This window comes from Microtus oregoni, unplaced genomic scaffold (assembly GCF_018167655.1).
Source record: "Microtus oregoni isolate MIOR12 unplaced genomic scaffold, Mior012 000041F_ref0000270, whole genome shotgun sequence".
In the NCBI taxonomy this organism is placed as follows: domain Eukaryota; kingdom Metazoa; phylum Chordata; class Mammalia; order Rodentia; family Cricetidae; genus Microtus; species Microtus oregoni.
The window spans coordinates 15,062,674-15,088,154 of NW_024543208.1; the positions used below are offsets into that span (position 1 = coordinate 15,062,674).

Genomic DNA, 25,481 nt, shown 5'->3' on the forward strand with positions numbered 1-25,481 from the left:
GACTAATCTGGAAGCGTTTAGGGGCCACCAGCGTGTAGAATGCAGTGTGCAGGATACCCACGGGAAGGCGTTCTGTGGCTGAGCCTAGAGGAAACAGAAGTGGTTGGTGCGCACAAATGCGGAACTGTCCTCTTCCTACCGCCCTCTGACATCAGCCATCATCTCTCGCTACAATTTCTCTGCACTCCAATTAATCCCGGGCAATGAAAAATGAACCTCTCCCCCACCCTTGCATCCACCCTTCGCTTCACGCCCCCAGAGAAGAGTTCCTCTGTCCGGCAACTGGTGAAGGCTTTTTTCCAAATCACATGACCCAGGATGCAGGGGGAAAATCCTTCTTGGAACAGAGCTGAGGGCAGAATCGAATCAGATGAGCAGAGATAAGGTGTGATGTGGGGCAGACTATATAAAGCATGGAGCCAGGGCTGCAGCAAGCAGGCAGCTGTGGGGCCCTGTCCCCTGCCCCAGCCATGCAGATGCCACCCGACTCGGTGGCCAGTGCCTGGAGAAGCACGAGGTCCTGGAGAACCACAAGCCACAGCTACTTCTACCTCAGCACCGTCGCGCTGGTGTGCCTTGTTGTGGCAATGGCGATCATACTGGTCCTGGTAGTCCAGAAGAAGGTGAGTAAACTTGTTTTTGCTTCTCTTTCCTTATTTATAATCTGTGCTTCTCTAGGAGAGAGAAAAGAGAAATTGGGAGCAAAAAAATTAAAAATGCAAATAAAAAAACTATGCATATATACAGACGTCGTAACAGAGAAAGGGGAGCGAGAAACAGGAACGAGGGCCTCGCACTAAGTTGTAACTCTTTAGAGGAATGTAACTGGACTTGAGCTCAAAAATTTCCAGACATGTTTGAGCCAAAAGAGCAGAGAGGAACCACTGGCCTTGAGAAAGGACGCTGGAAGCCCAGCTGAGGCAGAGCCTCACAGTAGGCAGAGAGAAGTCACCTCTGTAAGACGCTCAGCCTGCTTCTAGGGTTATGTCCCCAATCTATGCTCCCAGGACTTCCCAGACCTCTCTACTGCCAAGAGTTTGTTGTTACTGTTGGTTTTGTTTGTTGTTTGTTTTTAGTTTTTTGTGTTTTAGCTAAGTTTCAGAAACTGTGGTATAGAAAAAACAAAGGAAGAGAAGCCAAGGCTCCCTCCAGAGCTCTGGGTACTTTAGTGTTAAAACCCACAAAAGAAATCAAAAGCTTTCACACAAGTCACCAGCTTTGAAGAGCCTTGGGTGTTGAGAGAAATAGAGCGGAGGAACAGAAAATAGCAATGTTTTTTCACCCGTACCCCCTGAGATGTTCACACAACATGCAGGACCACCCTGACTTGGGAGATTTACTTTGTTTAAAATGGGGGAGGGGAGTAAGACTAAAGAACTGAAGACAAAAGCCAAATTGTAGAAAATTAGAAACTCAGCCTCTAGAAAATATTGTACCATCAACATGCACAGCTCACAAGCTTGGGTGAGAGCCAGTCATGGGGATTTGGGGACTGTATGAATGGTACCCACGTAGACAACTCCCTGGCCAAGTGTGAATGCGTCTGGTACTATTTCATAATTCTCACTCATCATATTATAATCTTCTAGACTTTTTTCTGGCTTCTCTTTTTTGTCTTGGACGAAAGGCTCAGTAACTTTCTAGTTGTTGAGAGAGAACTCGGGCCTTGGTGTCACCAAGTACTGACATTTAAAGGAAGTGTTGAGGCTACTCTTCCGCGGGAGTGTAAGAATGGTGTTGTTGACATTTGATTTGGCTGTCAGGGCTAGTGGGGTTCATCACCTGCTAAGAATGACTCTCTAGACAAACCTTTGGGCACCTTCTGGACACACTTGCCACTGTCAGTGTGGTTTGGCCACAGAAATGTGCTGTTGTAAAGCAGTGGTCAGAAAAGACAGACTGCGGGTGCCTTGAGAAGTTCCTCAGCTGAAGGATGCAGGTGGAACTTGTGGGTGTGAGGGAGGGGTGATGATGGTGATGAGAGAACCAGAGGGAACTCTGGTAGAGTCAGTATGTGTTCCAGTCAGCTGTGGAAATGATTCCTTCTGTGAACGCTGGACGGGCTTTTCTCTGCCCTGCTGCTGCAATACAGAAAACGAAGCCCAGGCAGGGGACAGGGCTTGAAGTCAGCTGCCCTGAGCTAGAGGCACGGGGGGACTGCTTAATTGCTTTTGATTGTTCCGTGGGAAGGCTGCTCCCTCTGCTTGCACTGATGGTGGCAGAAGAGTGGAAGGTCTTGGTTCCCATTTCTCTCTCTGAAGTTTATCCTCTAGGGCATCGATTTGACTTACCTCTGTGCCTGGGTATGGAAAGATGTACTTCACAGTCTGAGTCTATGTTCTGGTGTGCAGTGATTTCCCAAATGGCAGGTACTTTGTCACAGGCTAGGGCTTTTCATCTTAACTCTTATGGCATAGAGAATCTAATGCTTTGTGTATATCATTTCTAGTATATTAACTGTGACGGGACCTGGGGAAATGTGAGGTCCCCAGGCCTGGGCTCTCAGGGAGACATCCAGTAGGAAGAAGGATGGGGACTTTGGAAACAGGTGGACTTGGCATCTGAAGAAGCTCAGGGGTGAATCTGTCAAAGAAACCAAGAAGAGGGTCCAAAGAGTTCAGACTCAGATCCTAGTATTAAACATGGGTGGGTGATGGCCACACAGCATTCTCTGTGTGCCACGGGACTGGTTGGGGAGCTGTGAGAATAGAATCGCTTTGCTGACATACACAGGACCACCTGAGAGCACCAGTGAAGGGGTCTTTACCCAGCAGACTGAAGAAGAAATCGGTGTCTGGTCAGAGTGAGAAATAGGAACACTTTTCAAGGAAAGAATGAAGTGAGGGAGAGCCCTCCCCCAGGACAAAAGCAGAGTCTGAGAAAGGAGATGGAGAAGGGTCAGTTAACCATGTCATGCATGAGACTTGGCTAGAGGACCAAGTAGCTCCAAGTGAAAGCTCCAAAGGAAAGAGAAAAGGGAAACAGAGGCATCAATCTTAGTGTTTATCAAGGATCTGCTTTGTACAGGACACTGCTATAGACACCGAGTATACAGCTTTAGCCAACACCTTTAGCAAAGTTTCTGTCCTTGCACTGCTTATACAGTTTTCTCGTGATGTTTTCAAAGCCTCCTGCAATATCCGTACTTATTTACCTTTAACAAAACATTTATTATGAAATACATTCACATTGCTTGGGGAAACTAACTAACAGTTAAGGGAAAAGAAATTAAATGTTTCTCACACCTTGTCCTCCTAACAACAACCTGTATTTGCAGAGACGGCTACCATGGACAAATTCCTGTGCACTCTTACATAAATATGAGAATCTACAAATACCCAACATACACATGTCATTCTATTCACCGGGGGTATCTTAGCGATACCTCCATGTCTATGTGCAGAGCGTGCTTTGTGCCTCTGTAGAACCATCCCACTCTGTTGTGCCGATGCTTCGTGATTTAGCTGTGCCTTCGAGGGGGCTGTTCCATTTCCCTCTAGGACTTTTTGCCCTCTGTGCATTTTTTCCCAAACCATTACTTATAAATACAGGCCTAGGAATGGGAATAGAATATATATTTTGTTACCTAAATAAATGTTGTCTATCAGCCTCCACATAGGTAGTACTACTTTGAGGAAAGGGAAGTCTATCGTAAAAGACACATCTCTTTACATCATTATAGAAAGAAAGAAAGAAAAACTGAGTAATTCGAGTGTATGGATCCAGAGTCAAGATGAACTGTCAACCCACAGAGCAGAGCAAAAGAAAAACCACAGTAGAGCATCTCTTATCCCCCCGGGAAAGAGTGAATCCCTGTCACTTTACAGACAGGTGTTTACATGTGAATAAAAGCTCTGGACCCTTGTCCTTATTCACTTCTTTGCTTCCTAAACCAGGAGGCTGGGCTTCTCTAGACCAAGGCAAACACACACACACCATCCAGAGTGGTACAGCAAGGTCTCAGGTTGTCTGCTTTCCACATATTGTACACCATCTCTAGAAAGAGAAAGCAAGTAAGCCTACCTTTCTCTTTTGAGAGAGAATGAAGTTGAGCACCGACATGGGTGTGGTGATAGTTGGGAGAGCTGGGATAGGACTGGGGCTGTTTAGCAGTTTGTTGTTCGATAGTAGATAGTGGAAGTGCCCTGGGACACTTTTTAAGTGACTCCCTGAATTTGGATTCATTCTATTTAAGAATTTGTTTAACTAATTGAGCTTTTCCCGATGCTGAGAATTTTCTAAGGACCAAGCCCCACGCAGGGTTTTGAGGGAAAGACTCACATGGACTCTTCAGTTTGAGAAAATGAAGCCCATGAACTTGAGCTTCAGGCGGAATGTTCCGGAAGAAGAGAAGAGTAGTGACCTCTGCTTAGGATAGGGTGGGTTTTGTGCAGTAACTAGAATGTAAGCTGAACCTGAGGAAATTTAGAAATGGTCTTTGGAAAATGTTCAAAACTGGTATGATAAAGCCCATCTAAGCTTCCACCTAAACCAATCAAGTACCCATCACATTCATGCTACCCCTCTAAGCATCAGAAAGCAAGCTGTAGGCAGTGCGGATTCACTCTCCTGTATTCTGCTGTCCGTCTTTATTCACACTGTTCCTAGAGCAGAGAAAGTTCACGCTAACTCGGCAATTTTGCCTAATGGCATACAATCAAATACAGTCCATATTTCATCCCCATGTCTTCTGTGGCTGTTTTGTTTTATTGTTATTTGGAGAGTCTAGAATTCAACCTAGGCTCACACACTGCCTTATGTGTGATAACTACTTATGTTTAAATCTGAAACATTGTGATTTAATGGGTAGCCCTACTGGGTTGGACATCACATACCTGTGGTCCTAGCTATTCTCAAAGCTAAGGCAAGAAGGTCACAAAGTTCAAATCTTCTTGGGCAATTTATTTTTTTTATAAATTTATTTATTAATTAAAGATTTCTGTCTCTTCCCTGCCACCCAATTCCCTCCCCCTCCCCCAATCAAGTCCCCTCCCAATCATCTTGGGCAATTTATTTTTTTTATAAATTTATTTATTTATTAAAGATTTCTGTCTCTTCCCTGCCACCCAATTCCCTCCCCCTCCCCCAATCAAGTCCCCCTCCCTCGTCAGCCCAAAGAGCAATCAGGGTTCCCTGCCCTGTGGAAAGTCCAAGGAACCCCCACCTCCATCCAGGTCTAGTAAGGTGAGCATCCAAACTGCCTAGGCTCCCACAAAGCCAGTACGTGCAGTAGGATCAGAAACTTCTTGGGCAATTTAATGAGACTCTGTATCAAAATAAAAATGTTTAAAGGCCTAGGGATATAATTCAGTGCTAGGGTCCTTGCCTAGTATAGGCAACAAGGCTTGAGTTCAATCTCTAATACCACAAGAAAAATAAAATAAACAAGCAAATCAATAAATAAATTATCCTGAGAGCTTCTTAGAAATACAGACTTGGTTTGAGAAATAGCCCATTGGTTAAATCCCTTGCCACCAAGCACAAGGACCTAAATTTGCATGTCCAACATTTAGGTACACAATCGTAAACCCAATGTTCCTAGAACAAGATAGGAGCTAGAGACAGCAGAATCACAGTAGCTTCTCAACCAGTTAGTAGGTAGTAAACGCAGTAGTGACCAACAAAGAAACAAACACGGCAAAAGCTAAGAACTGATACTCAAGGCTGTCCTTTAACCACCTCAAGTACATCACTGCATATACATACTCACACTCAGACTCATGAATATTAACAGTACACACCCACACAATAATGCACACACAGAAAGGGATTAAGATTCCCTAGTTCCATACCAGAGCTACTGAGTCAAACCTTCATTTTAAGAATCTTCCCAGAACATCTTTAAAAACAAGAAAATTTGGCAAGCCCTGAGCTAACCATCATCACACCTACCCTCAAGTGTTGGTTTTGTGGCATTGACTATTCTGCAAGAGATGGGCCAATTATGTAGTAGAACAGCATACGTTCTGGGTCTGCCTGAGGCTTATCCATGCTGGTCTTGTTATAGCATAGTTAGGGGCATATGTCTGGTTATATATGTCTATATGTTTAGTCCCATCATTAAGGGACAGGTAGCCACATCTGATTTGTGAAGCACTCTTTCTTGGGAATTACATTTCTTGTGAGTGTAATCTGAGGTGGCGTTCTGAAGACATGTCTTCCACTTAGAAGTCTGGCATTTTCTGATGATTCCTCCCTGAATCCTTTACCATCCTAAGGTCTGATGACGGAAGATTATTAGATGCTGTCATTCCTTCCGCTCACTCGCTATGTTATATAACGATGAGCTCTCTGTTAGCAGGATGAAAGCAGGTAGAGGTGGAACCCAGCTAGTCAGGCAAGGAGTGGAGGCATGCATGCCTCAGAGAAAGACAAACTGGATTGTATGAGTTACTGCAGTATGAACAATGGCCATACTCCAGAGCAGACAAAGACAAAGCAGGAAGTGGAACTAGATAACAAAATACATTGATAGATGAAGCCAAGGGCACAAAGTACCAATTCTATCTTCAGAGCAGGAAGATTTCCTAATCTTAATCCAAGTTCAACTCCTTGGAGCCACCTTTCAAGATCATAAGTATCATACTTGGCTATTGTGTCGTGTCTTAAAGTCAGTAACGCTTACAGAGTGGGCCAAGGCTCAGACATGCTGACGTAGCCAGGAGACTTACTAGACCTATGTAGTACCTCAGAGCTTACCCCAGACGCTCACAGGGTGGGCCATGGCTCAGACATGCTGACGTAGCCAGGAGACTAACTAGACCTAGTAACACCTCAGAGTTTACACACTGCATCAGAATGCCTAGTTTCATGAATGTCTCACAGGATGGTAAGTCTTGGCAAGTAGGAAAAATGCTGATTAAGTCACTGTGGTAGCAATTTCAGACCTGCCAAACCACAAGTTCCCAAGACAAACACTTTCCTTGGCAGTCTTTGATGACTGTCATTCAGTCTCCCCTTGGGTTTTGGGAAAACATGCTGCTTTTTTGTCTGCCTGAATCTAGAGAGGCAACGCTGCATGTCATTGGCCTTCACAGCCAGTATGACCAAGTTTCTCATCTCTGTGATCTTTCGTGATCCTTAAGTCACTCCACTATGTCTTAGACAACTTGGAATTCTGGGAATCTAGTTAAAGGCCATACAAAAAGGCCCAGAGAGGATTTGGCTCCCAGACCAACCTACGTATAGTAGAGATGTTCATGTGCTGTGAGCCAGAGACCCACCTTAGACGACAACAAAGCCGAAAGACAGAGGGTCTGGAATTCACTCTAGAACATCCACACATTGGTAGCCTTTGGTAACTTTCAGTAACAAAGGATTTGGTTTGAGAAGCAAATTTGGGAAGCCAGGAACTTGTACACATTTGTTCCGTGAGCTTCCAGGGAATTATGACAAATTAAACACATTCTAAGGCTAAAGCAGTTTCTCTCAAACAGCCACTGTTTTCAAACAATTGCTAATAATTTACATCTTGGTGTGACTCCAACACCCTAGAGCAGGAATCACTGGCCCTCTAATCACAGTAAAGAAAGGAGAGAAGAAAGCAGTGCTCGGCTAACGATTAAGGTGGGGTCATTTCACCTGGGGACAAACTAAGCACAACCATTCTTTCCTTACACAGAAAGAACTCTAGGACTGTTGGAATGCCCATCAGATGCCCACAGAGGCTAAAAGAAAAGAGGAAATATCTTTAAGGAAATGTATAAGGGGCTGGTAACCATGGTGACTGTTTTTCCCGAGTTACTCTATGGGGGACAGCCAGGGGGTATTCATTTGTTTTCATCTAGGTCAAGTCTGTGCCCTACCTTACCCGAAGCCAAGTCACTAAGCAGGATAGCTCTCCTTTCCCTCAGTCAAGGTCTTGAATTCCTGGGCAAGGTTTATTAAAACAGTTTCCAGACTGCACTCAGCGTAGTGCCTGGGGTCTAAACAATCTCTGACAAAATCTAACAATAATTGTCATGTCTGATGAAGTGAGCAGTCATCATACCCTCAGGCTTTGCTTCTCCATCCTCCAATACAAGGACTGCTTGCAAACCAGGGAGAAAAGAACAATGAACTGTTCTGTCCTCAGCCAGAAGGAAACTCGCTGGAGAAGTTCAGCCCAGCATTGGCCCTTGACTAGAGTATCTTGGCATCCTTCCTTACAAAATCAGCTTGAGGTTCTGAAAGATGTCTGGGCCTGTCTCTCACGTTAACTCTGGAATCACATCGACTATAGGTAGCTAGAGGAAGCTGTAAAGACCTCGTGTTCTTCAACATAGGAACAGTCCTGAATTCCCTGGACCCTGGATAAAGGATTAAGCTACAGAAACCCTTGCCAATATTTTTGGCATTTCCCTGCCTACAGAGAAAGAAGAAACTCTCAGTTAACAGGCAAAAGCAAGACCTTCCCTTCCGTGACTGCAGCGCCATCACATACAATTGATCCTCCTCCCAGATACACTGCTTATACCCTTGATGTTCAAAGCTAATGCTGTTCTGGAGACCAGGAGTATCAGCATCACCTGGGAACCTATGAGAAATCATGGCAAGCCAAGCTCTAACCAAACTTGCTGAATAAGAATTTACAGATCAATCCACATATAGTCATCCTCCTGGAGACTAACTTTCATCGGGCGATGAAAGCAGACAGAGACAGAGACCCAAATTGGAGCACCAGACTGAAATCCCAAGGTCCAAATCAGGAGCAGAAGGAGAGAGAGCACGAGCAAGGAACTCAGGACCGCAAGGGGTGCACCTACATCCTGAGACAATGGGGATGTTCTATCGGGAACTCACCAAGGCCAGCTGGACTGGGTCTGAAAAAGCATGGGATAAATCCGGACTCTCTGAACATAGTGGACAATGAGGATTACTGAGAACTCAAGAACAATGGCAATGGGTTTCTGATCCTACTGCACGTACTGGCTTTGTGGGAGCCTAGGCAGTTTGGATGCTCACCTTACTAGACCTGGATGGAGGTGGGCGGTCCTTGGGCTTCCCACAGGGCAGGGAACCTGGACTGCTCTTTGGGCTGATGAGGGAGGGGGACTTGATTGCGGGAGGGAGAGGGATATGGAAGGCGGTGGAGGGGAGGAGACAGAAATCTTTAATAAATAAATAAATTAAAAAAAAAATAAACGAAATTCTGTTTTTAAGCACTCTTGTCCTTTCATAGCTCTGCCACAACTCACAGTTATGATTCCATATTTTTCAGTAGGTCTTCAATGGCTGTGTTTATAAACTAGGTCCACAGCGTGTCTATATGACACAGTGCACACCGCAGGTCACCCAAAGCTGAGTAAATGATTCGCTAGCATCTCTGCCCCTGGGGTGGCTCTGCTGGTGTCTTTTCTCCTACCAGTCACTCTAGGTACCTAGTTGGATACAGGGCACTCGGTGCATCAGTCACGTCAGGCTTCATCTAAATGGAGACTCCTGTCTTCGTGTGTTTGAACTTCATGTCAATCGAAAGTCATGCTTGGTATTGAGTCAGCTGCTTGATAAGTTTTGAAATGCTGCCTGTTGTCTGACAGAGACAACATAAAGGGGAATTTTGTGATGTCAGGTTTTCCTAAGAAGCATATGGGTGATCGTGCAATCACAGATGTAAAACAGTATTATCCTCGTTCAGAACTCTCAGGGGAAAAAACACAATCAGAAAACAAAAAGGGGGAAGGGATCTTCAAAGTCAATTTCCCATCCCTTCCCCTGAAAAACTGAGGCCCAAATTTATAGACTGTCTCCAGATCAGTGTGACACTCGGACTTGTATTCCCAAGGCCTCCCTGGCTGAGCACCGTCTTTTGGACTAGAGAAAAGACCTACTTCTCAGATCACAGTGTCCACAGAAGGAGAATGACGGGGTTCCTGGGGACATAAGTTAAAATGGTACCCCAGATGGTCATCAGCCCTTACCTGGCAAGCCCCATGGACTCAGAGGCCATCTTCTAGCTTGGTAGAGATTTCCCATGTGAATACGCATCCTTTCTATTCTGCATTGTTGTCTCAGAGACATGCACTAGAGGTGACTATGACCTAGATGTCCAAAGGCAAATGTGACATTCCATTCCTTTATGGAAGATCTCTTTCATGCCCTCCTAGACTAACATTAGGTAAAAAGTGAGGGACGTTGGAAAGCTAGTCTCTGAGGAATCTGTTTTAAACTAGTGCCCCTCCATCTCTGTGGGCCACCTTCTCGGAACACTGTAGCTACCTTTCTCTTTAAGCCTCTCTGACCCCCAGCATAGTTTCCTCTCTAGCAGACAATGTTCCCATCAACCTCTTACCCATTTTACATAAAGTCTATGTAAACATTTATGATTATTATAGAAAGAATCATATGCAATACAATGGGAATGAATATACTTCTGTTCATGCTACATATTTATAAATTGTTGTTCATTATAGCTGGACATAAACTTGCAGTAAATCCATGAGGTCAGAGAACCAGTTTATTACCATATCATCACAATCATTGGAATATAAACACTAATTAATACAGAATTTCCAAAAACCTTCTAAGTAGAAAGATATTTTCCATGTATATTCACAACACTTAGAGATGAACCAAATATGGAAAGAAAAAAAGTGCATATATTTATTGACTTTATTTGATCTCATGTTGACTTAAGGGGAAAACCAGTCGCATGTGAGGAGAGGAAGAAAGCTCTCAACTGGGAGGTGGAAGCTTCACTTGTGGGCCTGAGTTCCGTGAACTTGCTGTGTACCCCTGGTCGAGCCATCTTGTCCTGTTTCTTGTTTGTGAGATATGGATGTTGACCCTGCTCCTCTCTTTCCTTCCAGGACTCTACTCCCAGAACAACTGAGAAGGTTCCCCTGAAAGGAGGTAAGAGCTCAGATTTAGGATGAATCATTCAGATGCCATCACAAGACGCAGTGCCTGCTTATCTACAAGAAATGCCATCACCGTCCACAATAGGAGTGGGGCGGATGGAGGTGGGGGCTGGGTGAGATGATGCTTCTGACTTATCTGGGTAATTCCCGATCACTGTGCCTAGCCACACAACCTCCCACCTGCCTAACAAAATTCACCATCGGTGCAGCCAGGCTGTGAACTCTGGCAGGGACACAAGGCAACCTTGTATTTAGAGCTAGAAACGTGTTGAAATTTTTTTATTGAAAAATTGAAAAAAAATTTAATATAACTGTATGTCCCACAAGGAAGTCTATTACACTTCCCTTAAACAGAAATTACTGTGCTTATCTCTCTGTGGTTCTAGAGGAGCCAATCAGAGCAAGCTCACAATTGCTTGGCATCACAGGCAGCATATAGATAGTCATGGTCAAATAACTGGCGATAGCCAAAATGCCTAACGAAGTTGAAGACTTGTGAAAACAGACTCATTCCCTCTACATTAGCAGCCACAGAAGCTACTGATTAGCATATTGTCCCTACTAGTCCCTAAGGGCATACGTGCAGAGTTCAGATAATACTGAATATTAAACTCAAGATCATCTATCTAATGTCATAGCTCAGAGAAAGACAAATCAGACTTAGAGAGAAAGTGTCTTGCTCAATATCATAAGGGCTACACAAAAATGTCTATGTCTCCCAGTTTCTCTACATTCAAAACATCAGTCCCTACCTAAATTCCACCCACAATATTCAAGACCTGGGTAGCGAGCACAGATAATTACCCACAGAACTAAGAGAGGAAAGGGAAGCAGACAGGATAGATATGAAGTCCCTCCCAGACACCAGGTAGAGATCCTGGGCATCCTTGAGACCAGAGGACATAGAGAAACAGACGCAGGTCTTACACCAAGAGCACTGCAGTTATTGTTTCTTTCCTTCGGGGCATCCTACTGGAGACTTAGAAAGTGTGAGCAAGGAGCCCTGGATGGACAAGCAATCTGAATATTTTCAGACAAATAAATAACCTTAGCTTGATGAACAATATCTCAATATTGGCCAAAGTCACTTAGTCCCTAGAATGTGATATCATTTCCCATGCCTGAGGTAAAGTGCAGAGACCACAGACATTGTCTCCAGAGATCCAGACTGTAAATATTCCAGGCTCTGCACATCTCATCTTGACTAAAATCAGTCCTGCAGTTTGCCGTGATTAGGAGAGACAAACAATTGTGCAGGCCTGCCTGCATTCCCTCTAGAACTCATTTACAGAATGAGCAGTGGTTGGATTTGACCCAGGAACCAGAATAACAGACAGTGTGTGTGCGTGTGTGTGTGTGTGCGTGTGTGTGTACAATATATATATATATATAGATATAGATATAGATATAGATAGATAGATAGATAGATAGATAGATAGAGATATATATTTGTGGTACAGGAAGTATATACAGTTAGACACTCTGCTAACTTATTACATATGTTTCCATGGAGCTTTTCAAGGAATGATCATCACCGATTAAAGATAACCCCCCTAGTCTATGCTTCCATTGTCCTCTGCCACCTCCACTTAGATATTTCTCAGTAAGACTGGAAGTTTCCACCTGGTGAGGGACAGGAGCCACACCTCCCTTGGAAATAGTGTCAATGACAAAGATAGCCCTGATTAGGCATCAGGACCCCAGCCACAGTGAAGACATGTTTTTTGTTTGTGGACACTCCAATCATAGGTTACCAAGTACAAAATTCCACTCCAATTAGCAGGTTATAGTTAGTACCAGATCACATGGAATAGGAAATAGAAAACAAAGCTTTTCTCTTGCCAGCTAGTCAGTTACACTTAAGGTAAAACATTCTTGGAACTCACACCCTCCTGTGTTTTGGCGAAAATACCCCTCCCTTCAAGGTAGGAAATTAATATTGATAGATACCAGTTGTTTCCTCTGTCACTGATTTTGTTCTAATGATAATAATAAGCAAAATGTCTTCTCCATGTTGCTCCCCAGATTTTTATTTGAGGGAGATATTTCTTTAGTTCATGAGATGGGAAATTTGGGGAACCGTGGGTCTGACCCTTTACAAGTTCCTTCCTTCCCTGGCTCATGATTCAGAGCAGCAGAGCAAAAACTAAAAATGACAAAAACTAGCTTCTGATTCAGTGTTTCTACAACCAGGTTCCGTTCATCAAGGCTGATGATACCCTCCCTTTTCCCTATTTCCTTTGGGTAGGTCAAAGTCAGCCCCAAGAGCTAAGAGTACAGCATGGGGTTTTGCCAGAGACACAGTGTGCGAACTGTGAGAACCCAAGGCTCCCTCTGAGGAGCGAGCGCCCTGCTCCGCCCTGCCCCTGAGGCCCACCTCTAATGCACATCTTGCCTTAGCTCTGCAAACTGTGGCCATGGTAGCAAGGGGAGGGAGAAAGAATAACATCTGAGGGCAAAACCTGGCTTCCCACACCAGCAGGGAGGTCTCTTTAGGAACATCTTTTCTCCTCTCCAAACATCACTACTAAATATTCTAAAGTATTTGACATTGGGGCTGGGAAGAGTGCTCGCTGCACAGACTTGTAGGTAAGTAAAGTGCCTACTGTAGCATGTGAAAGCTCCATCAGATCCCGTCGTCCGCAGAAAAACCAGGAGCACCTGTGTATACTTACAACTAGCACTGAGAAGGTAGAGACAGGAAGATCTTTGGGGTTCACTAACCAGCCAGTCTAGCCAAATCAGAAGGCTTCAGGTTCAATGATAGACCTTGTCTTAAAAAATAAGACAGAAGCAATTGAGAAAGATATCCAGTGTTGACCTCTGACCTCTACACATATATACATACAGGAATACACACACACACACACACACACACACACAGTAGCAGAGTTCTTTGACACTTCCTGCAACTAGAACCCTCTTGTCCTGTATACAAAGACAGAAGGAAACAGCCTGACACTTGTCTGAAGAAAATCTGAAGCCACAGCCTCCTTCACCACCAAGCTGGGCTTCAGCATAAACAAGAAGCAAACTGCCTTCTTTGTAAAGGAAAGAGGAGGAGAAAAAAAGGGGGACACTGTTAGGAGACATCCCAAGCAGGGAAGACCTACGTTCCACAGTTTCTGGAAAGAAATCCTTGGGGTGTCATGAGCTTTGTCCCAAGGACAGAAGCCACGAGGATGGGGAGCCCTCAGTCATGACAGCTGTTGTAAATCTCCCAGCTCCAGGAAACCAGCAGTGACCGGAGCCTGGGATGCAGGCTCTGCAGACATACCGAAATACCCTGGCACAGGATATCCTTAGCAACAGGGAAACCATAGAAAACCACACCCGTGTTGGTAATGAGTTCTACCACAAACTTGCCATTCCTGGCCAGGATAGGCCCCAGGCAACTGCCAACCCAAACTTACCCCACTTGAGACTTGTGGGGCATTCTGAGGGCTCAGATGGATTCGTGGCCAAACAGAAGCCCTGGGAGGCAAACCGTTTCCATATTCTTCTCACTGGGTTTAGTTCCTGCTACAGGGAGCCTACCATAAACGTGAAGTGAACCAAGTTATATCTTCATTTTCCTCTGCGTTGAACCTCAGAGCATCCGTCTGGTATGCTTTGCTCTCCCACGTTCCATGAAATGACCCTACCTTCTCCACATACTAAGGCTCCTGCATTGCTGCCCCACTTCATAGTCAAATGTTCTGCTTCCACAGAATTTAGAACCTTTTATGTTCCTTGTGAGCTGGGCTTATTAGTCTGAATCTCAGATCGCAGCCCCCTTTACCTGGATTTCCCAGGAGTCCCAGCAGAGCCTTGCTTCTTTGTATGGCAATGTCTGCAGAAAAATTTGAGACATGCAGAAAAATTAACATGGCGGCAAGGGACAGCACACCGTCTCCCTCTGAGACTCTGCCCTGTAGGGCAGAAGCTATTCCAGCCACTAGGAACTTCTCAAAAGATAGCATACTCTGTCATTAAGTTCTGGAACACAGGGGGCCACTGCGGCTTCTGTGTAGATTTGAGGTCGTGTGACCTGGGTTGATTCCATCCCTGTCGGTAGAAAAAGATATCTTTTCCCTGCAAAGGCTGTGTGGTTCATGGGACCCAGAAGTCCTGAAAGCCTGAAGGAAACTCAGACATTAAATGCAGGTTCTGGGGATCCCTTCTGCTCACTATCCAGTCTGGCTTGAATTCTGCCTCCAGCTGAAAATGGACCCCAATGACAAAGAACTAGACCAGAACATGGCATTCTTACAGTCCTGGCTTGGAACGTGAAGCAATTCTGTTTCCTCCCAGAATGTTGTGTTTCCCACTTCTGAGGTTTTATCTCATGGCTAAACCATACCGCTGAAGCATGGGACAGGTGGATTTTGCTTCCAATATAAAATCTGCGAATTGAATAGCTATCCTAGGATTGTTTGACCATTTCATTATGTTGGCTTTTTTATGCTTTGGCAAACTGCCTCCCCAGCCTCTGGGACTCAAAGGGAAACACAAAGGGACTACATGGGGAGGGCCTGTGAGAAAGACATCCCGAGGTGAGGAAACTGAGCACCCAAGCTGACCAGGCTCTCCCCAGGACACCACTGACCCGGGCAGTCTATGGCAACGTGCCATACGGAAACAATAAGGACAAAGATGACAGAGTGGCAGCCTTCCTTTCCCTCACAATCCCTTCCTCTCAAGAAAGTAAGAGAAGGGCCCAGCTCCACTCTGAGGGATGGAGCTGTATTCAGAAGGCCTGAGTCTCCACTTTGTTACTTTGTTCCCCTTTGCTGGACACTTTCCCTCAGCTCCTTGGGCGGGTGGGGGCAGTGGTAAGTTGCCTTTTAGCCAGTTACTGCACTGGCCACAAAAAAACTATCTGTCCTCCATTCAGTCCGAACACTCTCCCTAAAATCCACTCTGACAGCCACTTTCTCTTACTCAAGGCAGAGCTAACAGGAATCGGTCAAAAGTACCCAGGAAGTGAGCCCTTCAGACTGAAGTGCAGTGGGGTTCTGGAGAGTCTCGGAGGTTCTAAAGTCACACTTCCTAATCCTCACACCCAAAAAGAATGAGGGGGAGGGGAAAAGAGGTAGGGCAGGGGAGAGGAGAGAACAGGAAGAAGGTGGAAAGGCTGAAATTTGATGCTAAAATTGGCAGATACGATTTGCAAATCTCTAACCCAGCGGCTATGTCTCCTTGTCCTATTATCCTAAAGAGAGCAAAGGAGGGGAAGGAGGAGGAAGAAGGGCAGATAGTCCTAGACTTCAAACTGGTTGCTTTTTATACTCAGTTCAAGCCCCAGATACAACATCTGTGATCCTGAATCCCTGCCAGCAGGTAGCCCAGGCCCCAGGCCAGAGAAGAGGAACCAACTGCTTGGTATTGTTTGTGTTGTATATCAGTGTGAGCTAGATAGCAGGGCCAGTGGTGTACCCATGGCATTCAATCCTCTGGCCAGCTGCTGAGGTGTATATTATTTTCACCTTGGAGAAGAAAGAACAGTTCAAAGAGGCCCACATGCTTGTGCTATGCCATACAGCTAGCATGTACCCAGGATGGGATTCAGACCCATGTCTGAGCCAAAGTCTAACTTTCTCAGAGTGTTTCTGTGCTTCCTCATTGCAAATAAGCTGGGCACTGTAAGGGCTCTTTAGAATGTTAGAAGAACTTGAGGGTGTTCCTTAAACACCAGGCCCCAACAATGCCAATTCAACCTGCCTTCACTGTACATGAACTCCAGATAAGTACTCCTCGAGTCGATTACATTTACCGTACATACCACAACAGTTTGGGATTTAAAAGGCTTCCAGCTCCCAAAAACCTTCACAGGATTTATGCGAATTCCAACTTGATTTCAACCTTTGTTTTCTCTGTGTTCAACAATAAGCGTTCTATTTATCTGGGGTTTCCCAAGTGCTGTCCTGAATCCAGAGCCATCAGCCACGTGCCCTTTACAAATGGCTTCTTACTTGCTCTTTATGTCTGTATCATAAATGCTCTTGGCCTGGTGGTAATAAGGAAATTGTTAGGTTTAAGGCCTGTGAAATGACTTACCCCCTTTACCCCCACCCCAACTTGACCCCACCAGTTTAAGGGTTTGCTTTGGTCCCAAATGCTCCTGGAGTGGAGATTCCTCTAGATGTCGCTGTTGGGACTTTCCTGAGTGCTCTCCAAGGGAGCTGAAACTGAAATACAGGACTCTGTTTCTTCAAAGATTAAAATATTTCCAAGAAGTCCTTATACTTCCCTAAAAGTATCAGAAAGCCTCGAACCATTGTTTGCAGAATCTAGAAAGTCTAATCTGACAGGCAATCGCACGGGTTTCATTTTAATGGCGTCTCGTTAGCCGGTCCTCTCTACCGTGCAGTGCCACCACAGAGCTGCGCCGAGGTAACAAGAGACAGGAAGAGAGGGACCTCACATTTGCAGTGTCTCTGAAAGCCATGTGCTGGGCCGGCTGCCATTTGTAATCTTGATGTGTGTCACATCAGCCCCAGATCTGTGTTATTACTGTCCTAACATTGCTGGTACCGAAGCTGAAATCCGGGAAAGGGAAAGATGGAGCCAGAGCTTTCAGTGGAATCACATGTGCTCTGAGAAGGGCTGTCTGCCTGGTCCCAACAGGAGAGGCTCTGCAGAGCATAAGCTGACTGTCATTTAGATCACATATCATCTGACTAGAAAGCCCAGTTACCCTGACCTTTGACTTGGCCCGGTTCTGAACACAGACTTGAAGTTCTCTTCTGCCATTCTCCCACACTGCAGGATATGGGAAGGTTCCAGGGCTGCTTTCCCAGCCCCTCCCTCCAGCTGTGTCTGAGACTTCAGCTGCACTGTGTGGAATGGCTGCAGACTCGTTTCTTCCTCTAACATCCCTGCTCCATATGAAGACAGAGCCCAGCACTAGGAGTGAGGACAGCAAGTGTTGAGCCCAGCGCTGGTGATCTTTCACCTGCTGTGAGGTCCCCAAACTCCGCATTTCTGGGCTCAATCTTCCCACTCATAAAATCCATCGTCTCCACTCCCTTGGCCTTTGGACACAGCATTATAAATTCTCCAGGGCAGGGTCTAGTTTTACGTTTGCCACAGTCCTCACCATCCAGTGCACAGTCCATTCCACTGCCTTCAGCAATCTCCATCCCTACCCCCTTCTCTCCCCTCCTCTCTTGGGAAGGAGACACTGGGGTATGGTTGACATACCTTTCTCTCCAGCTTTCCAAAGCAAAAGATTAGTCCATCATCCCTCTAGAAGTCAGAACTTGTCAACAAAAAACACAAAGCACCAACTCCATCTATCTGAACGCTTTGATTCCCAAGACATTTATGGAGTCCCCAATGGTCTAAAGACAGATTGACCAGCCAAAGAATCTGCAGTTTTAGACTCTCATTCTGTCTCTGTCATAACTCACTCTGTGACGTAGGACTAGCCTGCAATGGGGGCAACACTGGGAGCATGGAAGGGATGTGCTTGCCAACTTTGGACAGGGGCTCTTGAAGGCAGCTTCTCTTTCAAAAGCCATACTAAATTCTTACAGAAGAAGAATGGTCATAACTTAGATTGCCACCGAGGTGAATTTTTTTCTCTTTTGTCCCCTGGGGCTCTGAAAATCTGAACATGTGCAGACATGGTCTCCTACCTGGGGTTAGAGCAGCAGGCACAAACATTAGAGCCAGAACTGAAGTCCTGGCCCCAGTTCCCAGCCCCCTGCCACCCCACATCGGTAACAGCACTGCAGAGATACAGCAGGTCTGTCTGTTAGAATCATCTAGAGAGGCATTTCCAGATCTCAGTCTACAGTGCTCTCCATCTAGATAGGAACATAAAATCGGAAAGAGAAACTCCCAGAATCCCAACACCCAACCCATCAATTTAGCCTCCACGTCCAGATAGTTCTCATATTCTATTTCTCAAACTAAGCCCCTCTAGACTCATATTCACTGGGAAAGCAGAGAACAGAGATTCACAGTCTTGGCAGCCAATCCTCAAAGCTCTAGGGCCCCTGCGGGGTTCCTGCTGCATGAAGTCCCCTCTAGAAGTCTTCATATCCACTGTAGAATATCTTATCATTGAGTCACAGGCTGATGAGACTTGAGCTACATGGCTGGTACCCCACATAACACTGTGTAGGTCATAACAAGAGTCCTGTGACTTTCAAAGCATCCTACCCAGTCCTTGATCAGCCCTGGATGGCCAAATATTTAAGCTTGCATCTCTCTGACTTGAGTTATAACTTAGGGTGTACTTGGTGTAGGTCTATCCACCACTATGTGTGAGACAGTGCCTCAGAGGGGTGTTAGTCACTGGCTGAGGGCTTTTCAATCCTTCAGAAACCACTGAGATCTTTGGCGTTTGGGCCTCACCAAGCATCTGTTTCTCTACTTCCCTGGCAATATGTCCAGGTGTGAAAGAACAGACAGTTGCCTCTGAGGTCTTCCTAAGCTCAACAGTGTGACTCCCTTGACAACCAGCTCCAGCAACACCATTCTTAGAAGGAGAAGCCCATGTTTCTCCTTTAGCATGAATTGATTCTTTAAGAAAAGTTTAAAAATGCCTGCCATTTGACTTCAGGAAATGCAAAATAAGATTGCTTTTTTCCATCGTTGGGTTTCTCAGAATTACAGCTGAGGTTACCCCACTATACAAGTGAAGACCAAAGAGGGGGAAAACAGAAAGAAAAAAAAACCTGCATGTGTGAAAGGCAAGCCTGGGCTTGTACTTCTTCCACCATTCATTTGTAGATGCTCAGCTCTTGCAAATGTCACCACAAGCCACCTGATGCGAAGGGGCCTTTGGACAAGAGAGATAGAGTCTGTATTTTATGTGACTTCCTGACTCTGGTGAAGGGCGCGAGTCCTACTTTCCCAACTAACTGGTGGAACTGTGAGAGTGGGATCAGCGTTCTTCCTGTGGGGGTGGGGGACAAGTCAAACATCCCTGCTCACCACCTATGTTCCAAGTACTGACTGAGTTGGTACCTACCAAAGGAGATAAGAAATGACCCCAGCAGCAAATGCTTATGAAGGGTCTTCTAGCCTGAGCAGCAAGAGAGACTAAACAGCAGTCTCTGCCAGGGTTGTTTCAAAGGACTTGACGGAAGAAGGAATTCCAGGGTCAGGAACGGGAGGTCTTCAGGCAGAAGCATATCTATGTGGTTGTTTGGGGAACCAGCAAGCCTCCAAATTCCAACGAGTGGGAGAAAATGTGTTTGGGCATTAGAGTCTCATTGGCTGAGTTTTAATCTCCAGCCTACCAGCAACCTGCTGTGCTGCTAAGAATAAGCAAGTTAACCTTTAAAGCCTAGAGTTTCTTATATCCAGGATGGAAACAACTATAAACTATAAACTGTCTTTCACAGGACAATTGTGAAAATGAAATGAAATCATGGCTATAACATGTTCACCAAAGTACCACAAAAAATAATCAACATCAGCTGTGATGCTGGTAGTGATGGTGACCTTGTTTACTATTAAGACACAGAGTAAAGGGGGATGAGGGATGGTACAGGCTGCAACTAGAGAGATAGGGAGGAGTCAGAACCCAAGAAGTCATGAATACCACTCGTGGAGCTGTAGGTAACAGAAATCAGAGAGTGGTTACCAGCAAAGAGAACCAGATTTGCATCTCTCTGTTTCCTTCTGGTTGATGTTCCACAACCTCCAAGATTACAGTGGACAACAAGGTCACAATCTGCAGTCACAATCCATTCAAATATCACACTTTGGGATCGGGGTTCTAATTATACACACTCATGTCTGTGTGCAGGGCGGCAGCAGGCCTCACAAGAAAACTGCTTAGATGATGAGCATGGATAGGATCTAGAGAATGAATGCTGGCCATCAGCCCTTGCGGAGCCAGATGCTCCTGTGGGGCAGGAGCAGATGGGGAAGAACACAGCCCCCACTTCTGCTGGAGCTTCCTCTGGTAGTGAACTTGCTGGGACAGCAGAGGGAACTCTTCGCTCAACTTTGAACCACTCTCAGGTTCCAGGGATTTTCTCAAATCTGGGCAGAGAAAACAAGGGGATGGGCAGGGTGCTCATAATATTCAGAGACAGAATAAGAAAGCACAGCAGGGCACAGGCCCTAGTGCATGAGCTTATGCCTGTTAGTCTCTAATGGCTGGACTGAGTGGTTATCTCTGATGACATCATCAAAAAGACATCAGCATCAGTTTACAGACAGGAATGCCAGGGCCCAAAGAAGAGAAGAGATTTGCTCAAAATAAATCGAATTCATAAGTCATTACAAAAAATGTATAACTTGGTTCTTATCATACAAAATAGCTTGTTATAATAAGAAAGAGCTATCATCCTTAGTGAAGACATTAAAAATACTTATATTTCTCAGATGCTGTAATGACACAAATACTGTGTTTGCCTCAACCAAAGAAGCCCCAGATGGGAGGCTTCCTGTAAAATGCCAGTGTTGCTCTGTCCTCTTAAAATTGAAAGGGATTTTTTTTATCTTTGTTGTTTAGCAGGGTTGCCTAAAGAAAGAATTCCATCTTCTAGAATGAGACAGATGTAGGGAATCCTCACATTTCCACCTGTTTACTTAGACTTAAGAATGTCCTTGAGTGTCTTCATAAAAGTTGATCCTGGCTTAGTCTGAGAACCAGATTAGCTGATGCAGGTAAAAGCCGCACGTCTAGTGTCCACACGGCAGGCTGGGTAGCAATAACTCAATCAGTGTTGCTGTTGGGAAGACCAGTGTTTGGGCTGAAGGACATGAGGTTCCAGCCTCCCTCCACCTATTATAGGTACCCAATAACACCTTTCATGAGGACTGTCAGAAATGGTGCCCAGTACACCATGGCAACTCGAATCATATTTGTTTAACTTCCATAATCTTCTGTAACAACCCAAGTAGCAATAATAAATAAAATAAACTCCAGAAATGTGAAAAATCTTAAGCCTTTTAACAGAAAAATGAAAACCAAAGCTTGGAGTTGTTTTCATTTAATCCCACAAACAGGGTAGTAAATGGCAGTCTCCGAGGGTCACGGCAAAGGATATGGTTGCCTGCAGTTCCCAGAGAAGCACAAGATGATTCACACCTGATCTTGTTTGTAGGAAACTGCTCGGAAGACCTCTTATGTACCCTGAAAAGAACTCCCTTCAAGAAGTCATGGGCCTACCTTAAAGGTCAGTAACCAAAGACAGAAAAATCTAACCCTGCAAAGGCCATGCCCTGTGCCAATTTCTACCCCAGAAGACGCAGTTCGAGTCCTCTAGCTAAACCTGGCCCATGCATGTGCTCTTAGCTAACATCATACTTTTCATAAATTGAATTTGAATGTCTTAGATGAAAAAGATGAGAGTATTTCTCCCCAAAGCTACAAGATTCTTCTTTTCTTAGCCCCATTTGCTGAAAACAACAACAAAAAGTTTAGTTGTAGGTTTAGAAATGGCACAATTCAGTGGCACAATTAAAATAAATAGATAACCATGAGCTTGGAGGAAACCGTGTTAGGAATTGTACAGTGAGTGGATACGGCCACAGACAGATGGACAGACGTTCAAAAGCTCCCTCAGCAGGTGCATCACCCATCTGTGCCTCCTACCTGGCCTTTGAAGACTCTTTTGTCCCTCACCTCCATCACCTCTCCCTTCTCCCAATACCCCACAGCTGTGCACCTGTCTTCTCAGTCTTTTCCCCAGTGTGAAGAAAGAACGGCCTCCATCTCTACCTTTTCCAAGTTCTTCTCAGGGGAACTACAAAATTGTCTGGTCCTCAAACTGACAGCTTAATGAGCTCCTTAGAACAGGGCCTGTTTGCATATTGCGGTGTCCTTCAGGTGAGAATCCCTTGTAAATGAGCAAGTAAGAGGCACTTAGAGCATGAAAGAATGAACTACGGAAGAGATGACCAAGATTCTCTGAACAGCCATTTTGCAGTCAGATTGGTTCATGCCTTTCAGTTGAATTGCAGCAAGAGAAAGCGTTGAATCAACTTAAACTAGCACACCAGCTTCCCAGGTCTGGACACACCTTTACCAGTCAGTGTTAATTTTCATTTGTTAGGACTCAGAGAATTGGCTTTCACACAAACATTTTAGCTTAGAGGCTCTGTTGATTCTCTGCCTTTCTAACAGTCTTATGTGGCAGGCCTCTCACTGTGCACGTGAGCAGCCTGTGCAAGGATGCTTGACTGCCCTTTAAGGAAAGGATACATTAAAAACTTCAGACCAACTTAAAAGGTGTATCTTATTTTTTATTAGCATATGTCAATTGCCTGCCATAACGGGTTTCATTGTTGACAGTTTCGTGCATGTCAAATCATACTGTGATTTTATCTTAAACGCAAAAGTTAACAGATTTTCCTGGGCTACTCAATACTGAAACTGAACAATATTGAGTGTCACCTCTCTGACATCATCTTCAATGACTATCAAACCAGTAATCAACACTAAATGCTCATTCATGTCAAATGACACAATAGCATAGACCTTGTTGCAAACTACAGTCCAGGTAGGCAAGGTCTAAAAGAGAAAGGAGCCAGGGAAGTGACTTTGGGGTAAAAGCCAAGCATGGTTCCTCATGTTTACAATGCCAGGACTGCCAAGGCAAGGACAAGGGATCTGTGGGGCGCATTGGCTGACCAGCCTAATCTATTTGGCAAGATTCTGGCCAATGAAAGTCTGTGTCAAAAACACAAGGCAATGGGCTAGAGAGATGGCTCAGCAGTTAAGAGCACTTGCTGCTCTTCAAGAAGACCCAAGTTCGGTTCCCAGCACTCACATCAGATGTCTCAAAACTACCTGCTTTGAGTTCCATCTCCAGAGTATCTTATGCCCACCTCTGGTCTCCAAAAGCACACACACACACACACACACACACACACACACACACACTGCATATACTCATATACATATTCATACACACAAATACAAATATATCTTTAGGGAAAAAACAGAAACAAGATACATAGTGTGTTAAGACTGATACCCAAGGTTGTCCTCTGGGCTAAATACACACTTGTACATGTGTGTACCTGCACTTAAAGACATTCATGGATCTAATACAAACACATATATACATATACACATAGACACTGAAAAAAAAGTAAAAAGAAAATATCAACAATCATATGTGATAGAAAATAATTAAAACCATCTGCAGGTGCTGCCTTCCTTTAGGAAACCCTCCTGCTAGGTCTTTCCTTTTCCTGCACTCTGTTGTATGTGATACAGCCCTCCAGCTTTGAGCATTAAACAAAACAAAACAAAAACAAAAACAAAAAAAAAAAACGACAGGTGGTGTTCTTTCTGTGCCTTCCTAAATAGAAACAATGAGCTATGAAAGAATATTCTAGAAAGAGTACTTCAGAAGATGTTAAATGTGTGGTACAGTGGGCGGTGCTCTAGACAACATGGTTGTTTAGTGGGGACCTTGAACAACAGCTTTCCAGCCTGTACCTAACATTTGAGTAATAATTCTGCTTCTATCGTTCCAGTGTCAAAACAGCTCAACAGTACCAAACTGTCATGGAACCAAGATGGCCACATTCATGGAGTCGGATACCAGGATGGAAGCCTGGTAGTCCAGTTCCCGGGCTGGTACTTCATTATCTGTCAACTGCAATTCTTCGTGCAATGCTCCAATCATTCTGTGGACCTGACATTGCAGCTTCTTGTCAATACCACGGTCAAGAAACAGGCACTGGTAACAGTGTGCAAGTCTGGAATTCAAACCGAGAACATCTACCAGAATCTCTCTCAGTTCTTGCTGTATTACTTACAGGTCAACTCCACCATATCAGTCGTGGTGGATAACTTCCAGTACGTGGACACAAACACTTTTCCTCTTGAAAACGTGCTGTCTCTCTTCTTATATAGTAGTTCAGACTGAACAGTCTCTCTTGGCCTTCAGGTAGAAAAACGCTGTCTGTCAGACAGCTCTTCATCTGTCCAAATGTGGGCAGCAAGAGAGTGTTACTGCAACTGAAGCAAAGTGTGTGAATTAGTGTACTCTCCTTCTGTCCTTGGGAAATACACAGCCTTGAAACGTGAAGTCTCTTTCAGATGGAGAGGAAGGAAGGGATATAGTGTGTGGACAGATACTCACATGGGTTCTAGAAAAAGCCGGGTAGCCCCAGTCTAACCACTAATTCATTGTTTGATCTTGAACCTTTTTCCTCCCCCTGAAACTCAGGGTCTGAATCTGAAAGGCTAGAGGGTGGATTTGTGTCTCCCCAGTGTTTCCTTCATCTCAGATGAAACTTGTGAGTTGAGGTTCCAGATAGAGTTCTGGAAGGTCCCAAACAGAGACAGGCCCCACATGTCACAATGAAACTGATACCGCCAGGAGTATCTGTCTGCTCATCATCTCAGCAGGTCCCAGGGACTTCCATGCTGCTTTGTAGAATGATACTCTATGAGCTTGGAATGCCAAGGTGATGCTCTGTCTTTTCTAGGGAAGACCTGCTGACATCTCCTGGGATGTGCATATAGGATTCCCTGCTTCAAACACCTGTTAGTCCATTCTTCATGTGGCTTTTAAGTCCCCAAGAAAGTTGTTGACAGACAATGAGGATTGTGAAAAAGGGGAGCCCTTCAGGACAACAAACAGCAAGAGCCTCTCCTGACCTGAATGGCCACTTAGTTCCCCAGTCTGGTCAGGCTTAAGATTTCTGCACCATTGTGGGGGACAGACTTTG

The 25,481-nt window shown here is 44.9% G+C and overlaps 1 protein-coding gene across 1 annotated transcript; it reads left to right on the forward strand.

Moving 5' to 3' along the window:
- The first annotated feature begins 389 nt into the window (after positions 1 to 389).
- Tnfsf8 (TNF superfamily member 8) lies at positions 390 to 24,673 on the forward strand. The gene is made up of 4 exons (XM_041632569.1): positions 390 to 623; positions 10,788 to 10,830; positions 21,896 to 21,967; positions 24,279 to 24,673. Exons 1-4 carry the CDS (start codon positions 414 to 416, stop codon positions 24,671 to 24,673), a joined length of 720 nt encoding a protein of 239 aa, XP_041488503.1. The 5' UTR covers positions 390 to 413.
- The last annotated feature ends 808 nt before the right edge of the window (positions 24,674 to 25,481 follow it).

Coding starts and splice junctions, on each gene's coding strand:
- Tnfsf8 (XM_041632569.1), top strand. CDS start 414: ATGGAGCCAGGGCTGCAGCAAGCAGGCAGCTGTGGGGCCCTGTCCCCT. Junction 624..10,787: donor TCCTGGTAGTCCAGAAGAAG/GTGAGTAAACTT, acceptor CTTTCCTTCCAG/GACTCTACTCCCAGAACAAC. Junction 10,831..21,895: donor GAAGGTTCCCCTGAAAGGAG/GTAAGAGCTCAG, acceptor TCTTGTTTGTAG/GAAACTGCTCGGAAGACCTC.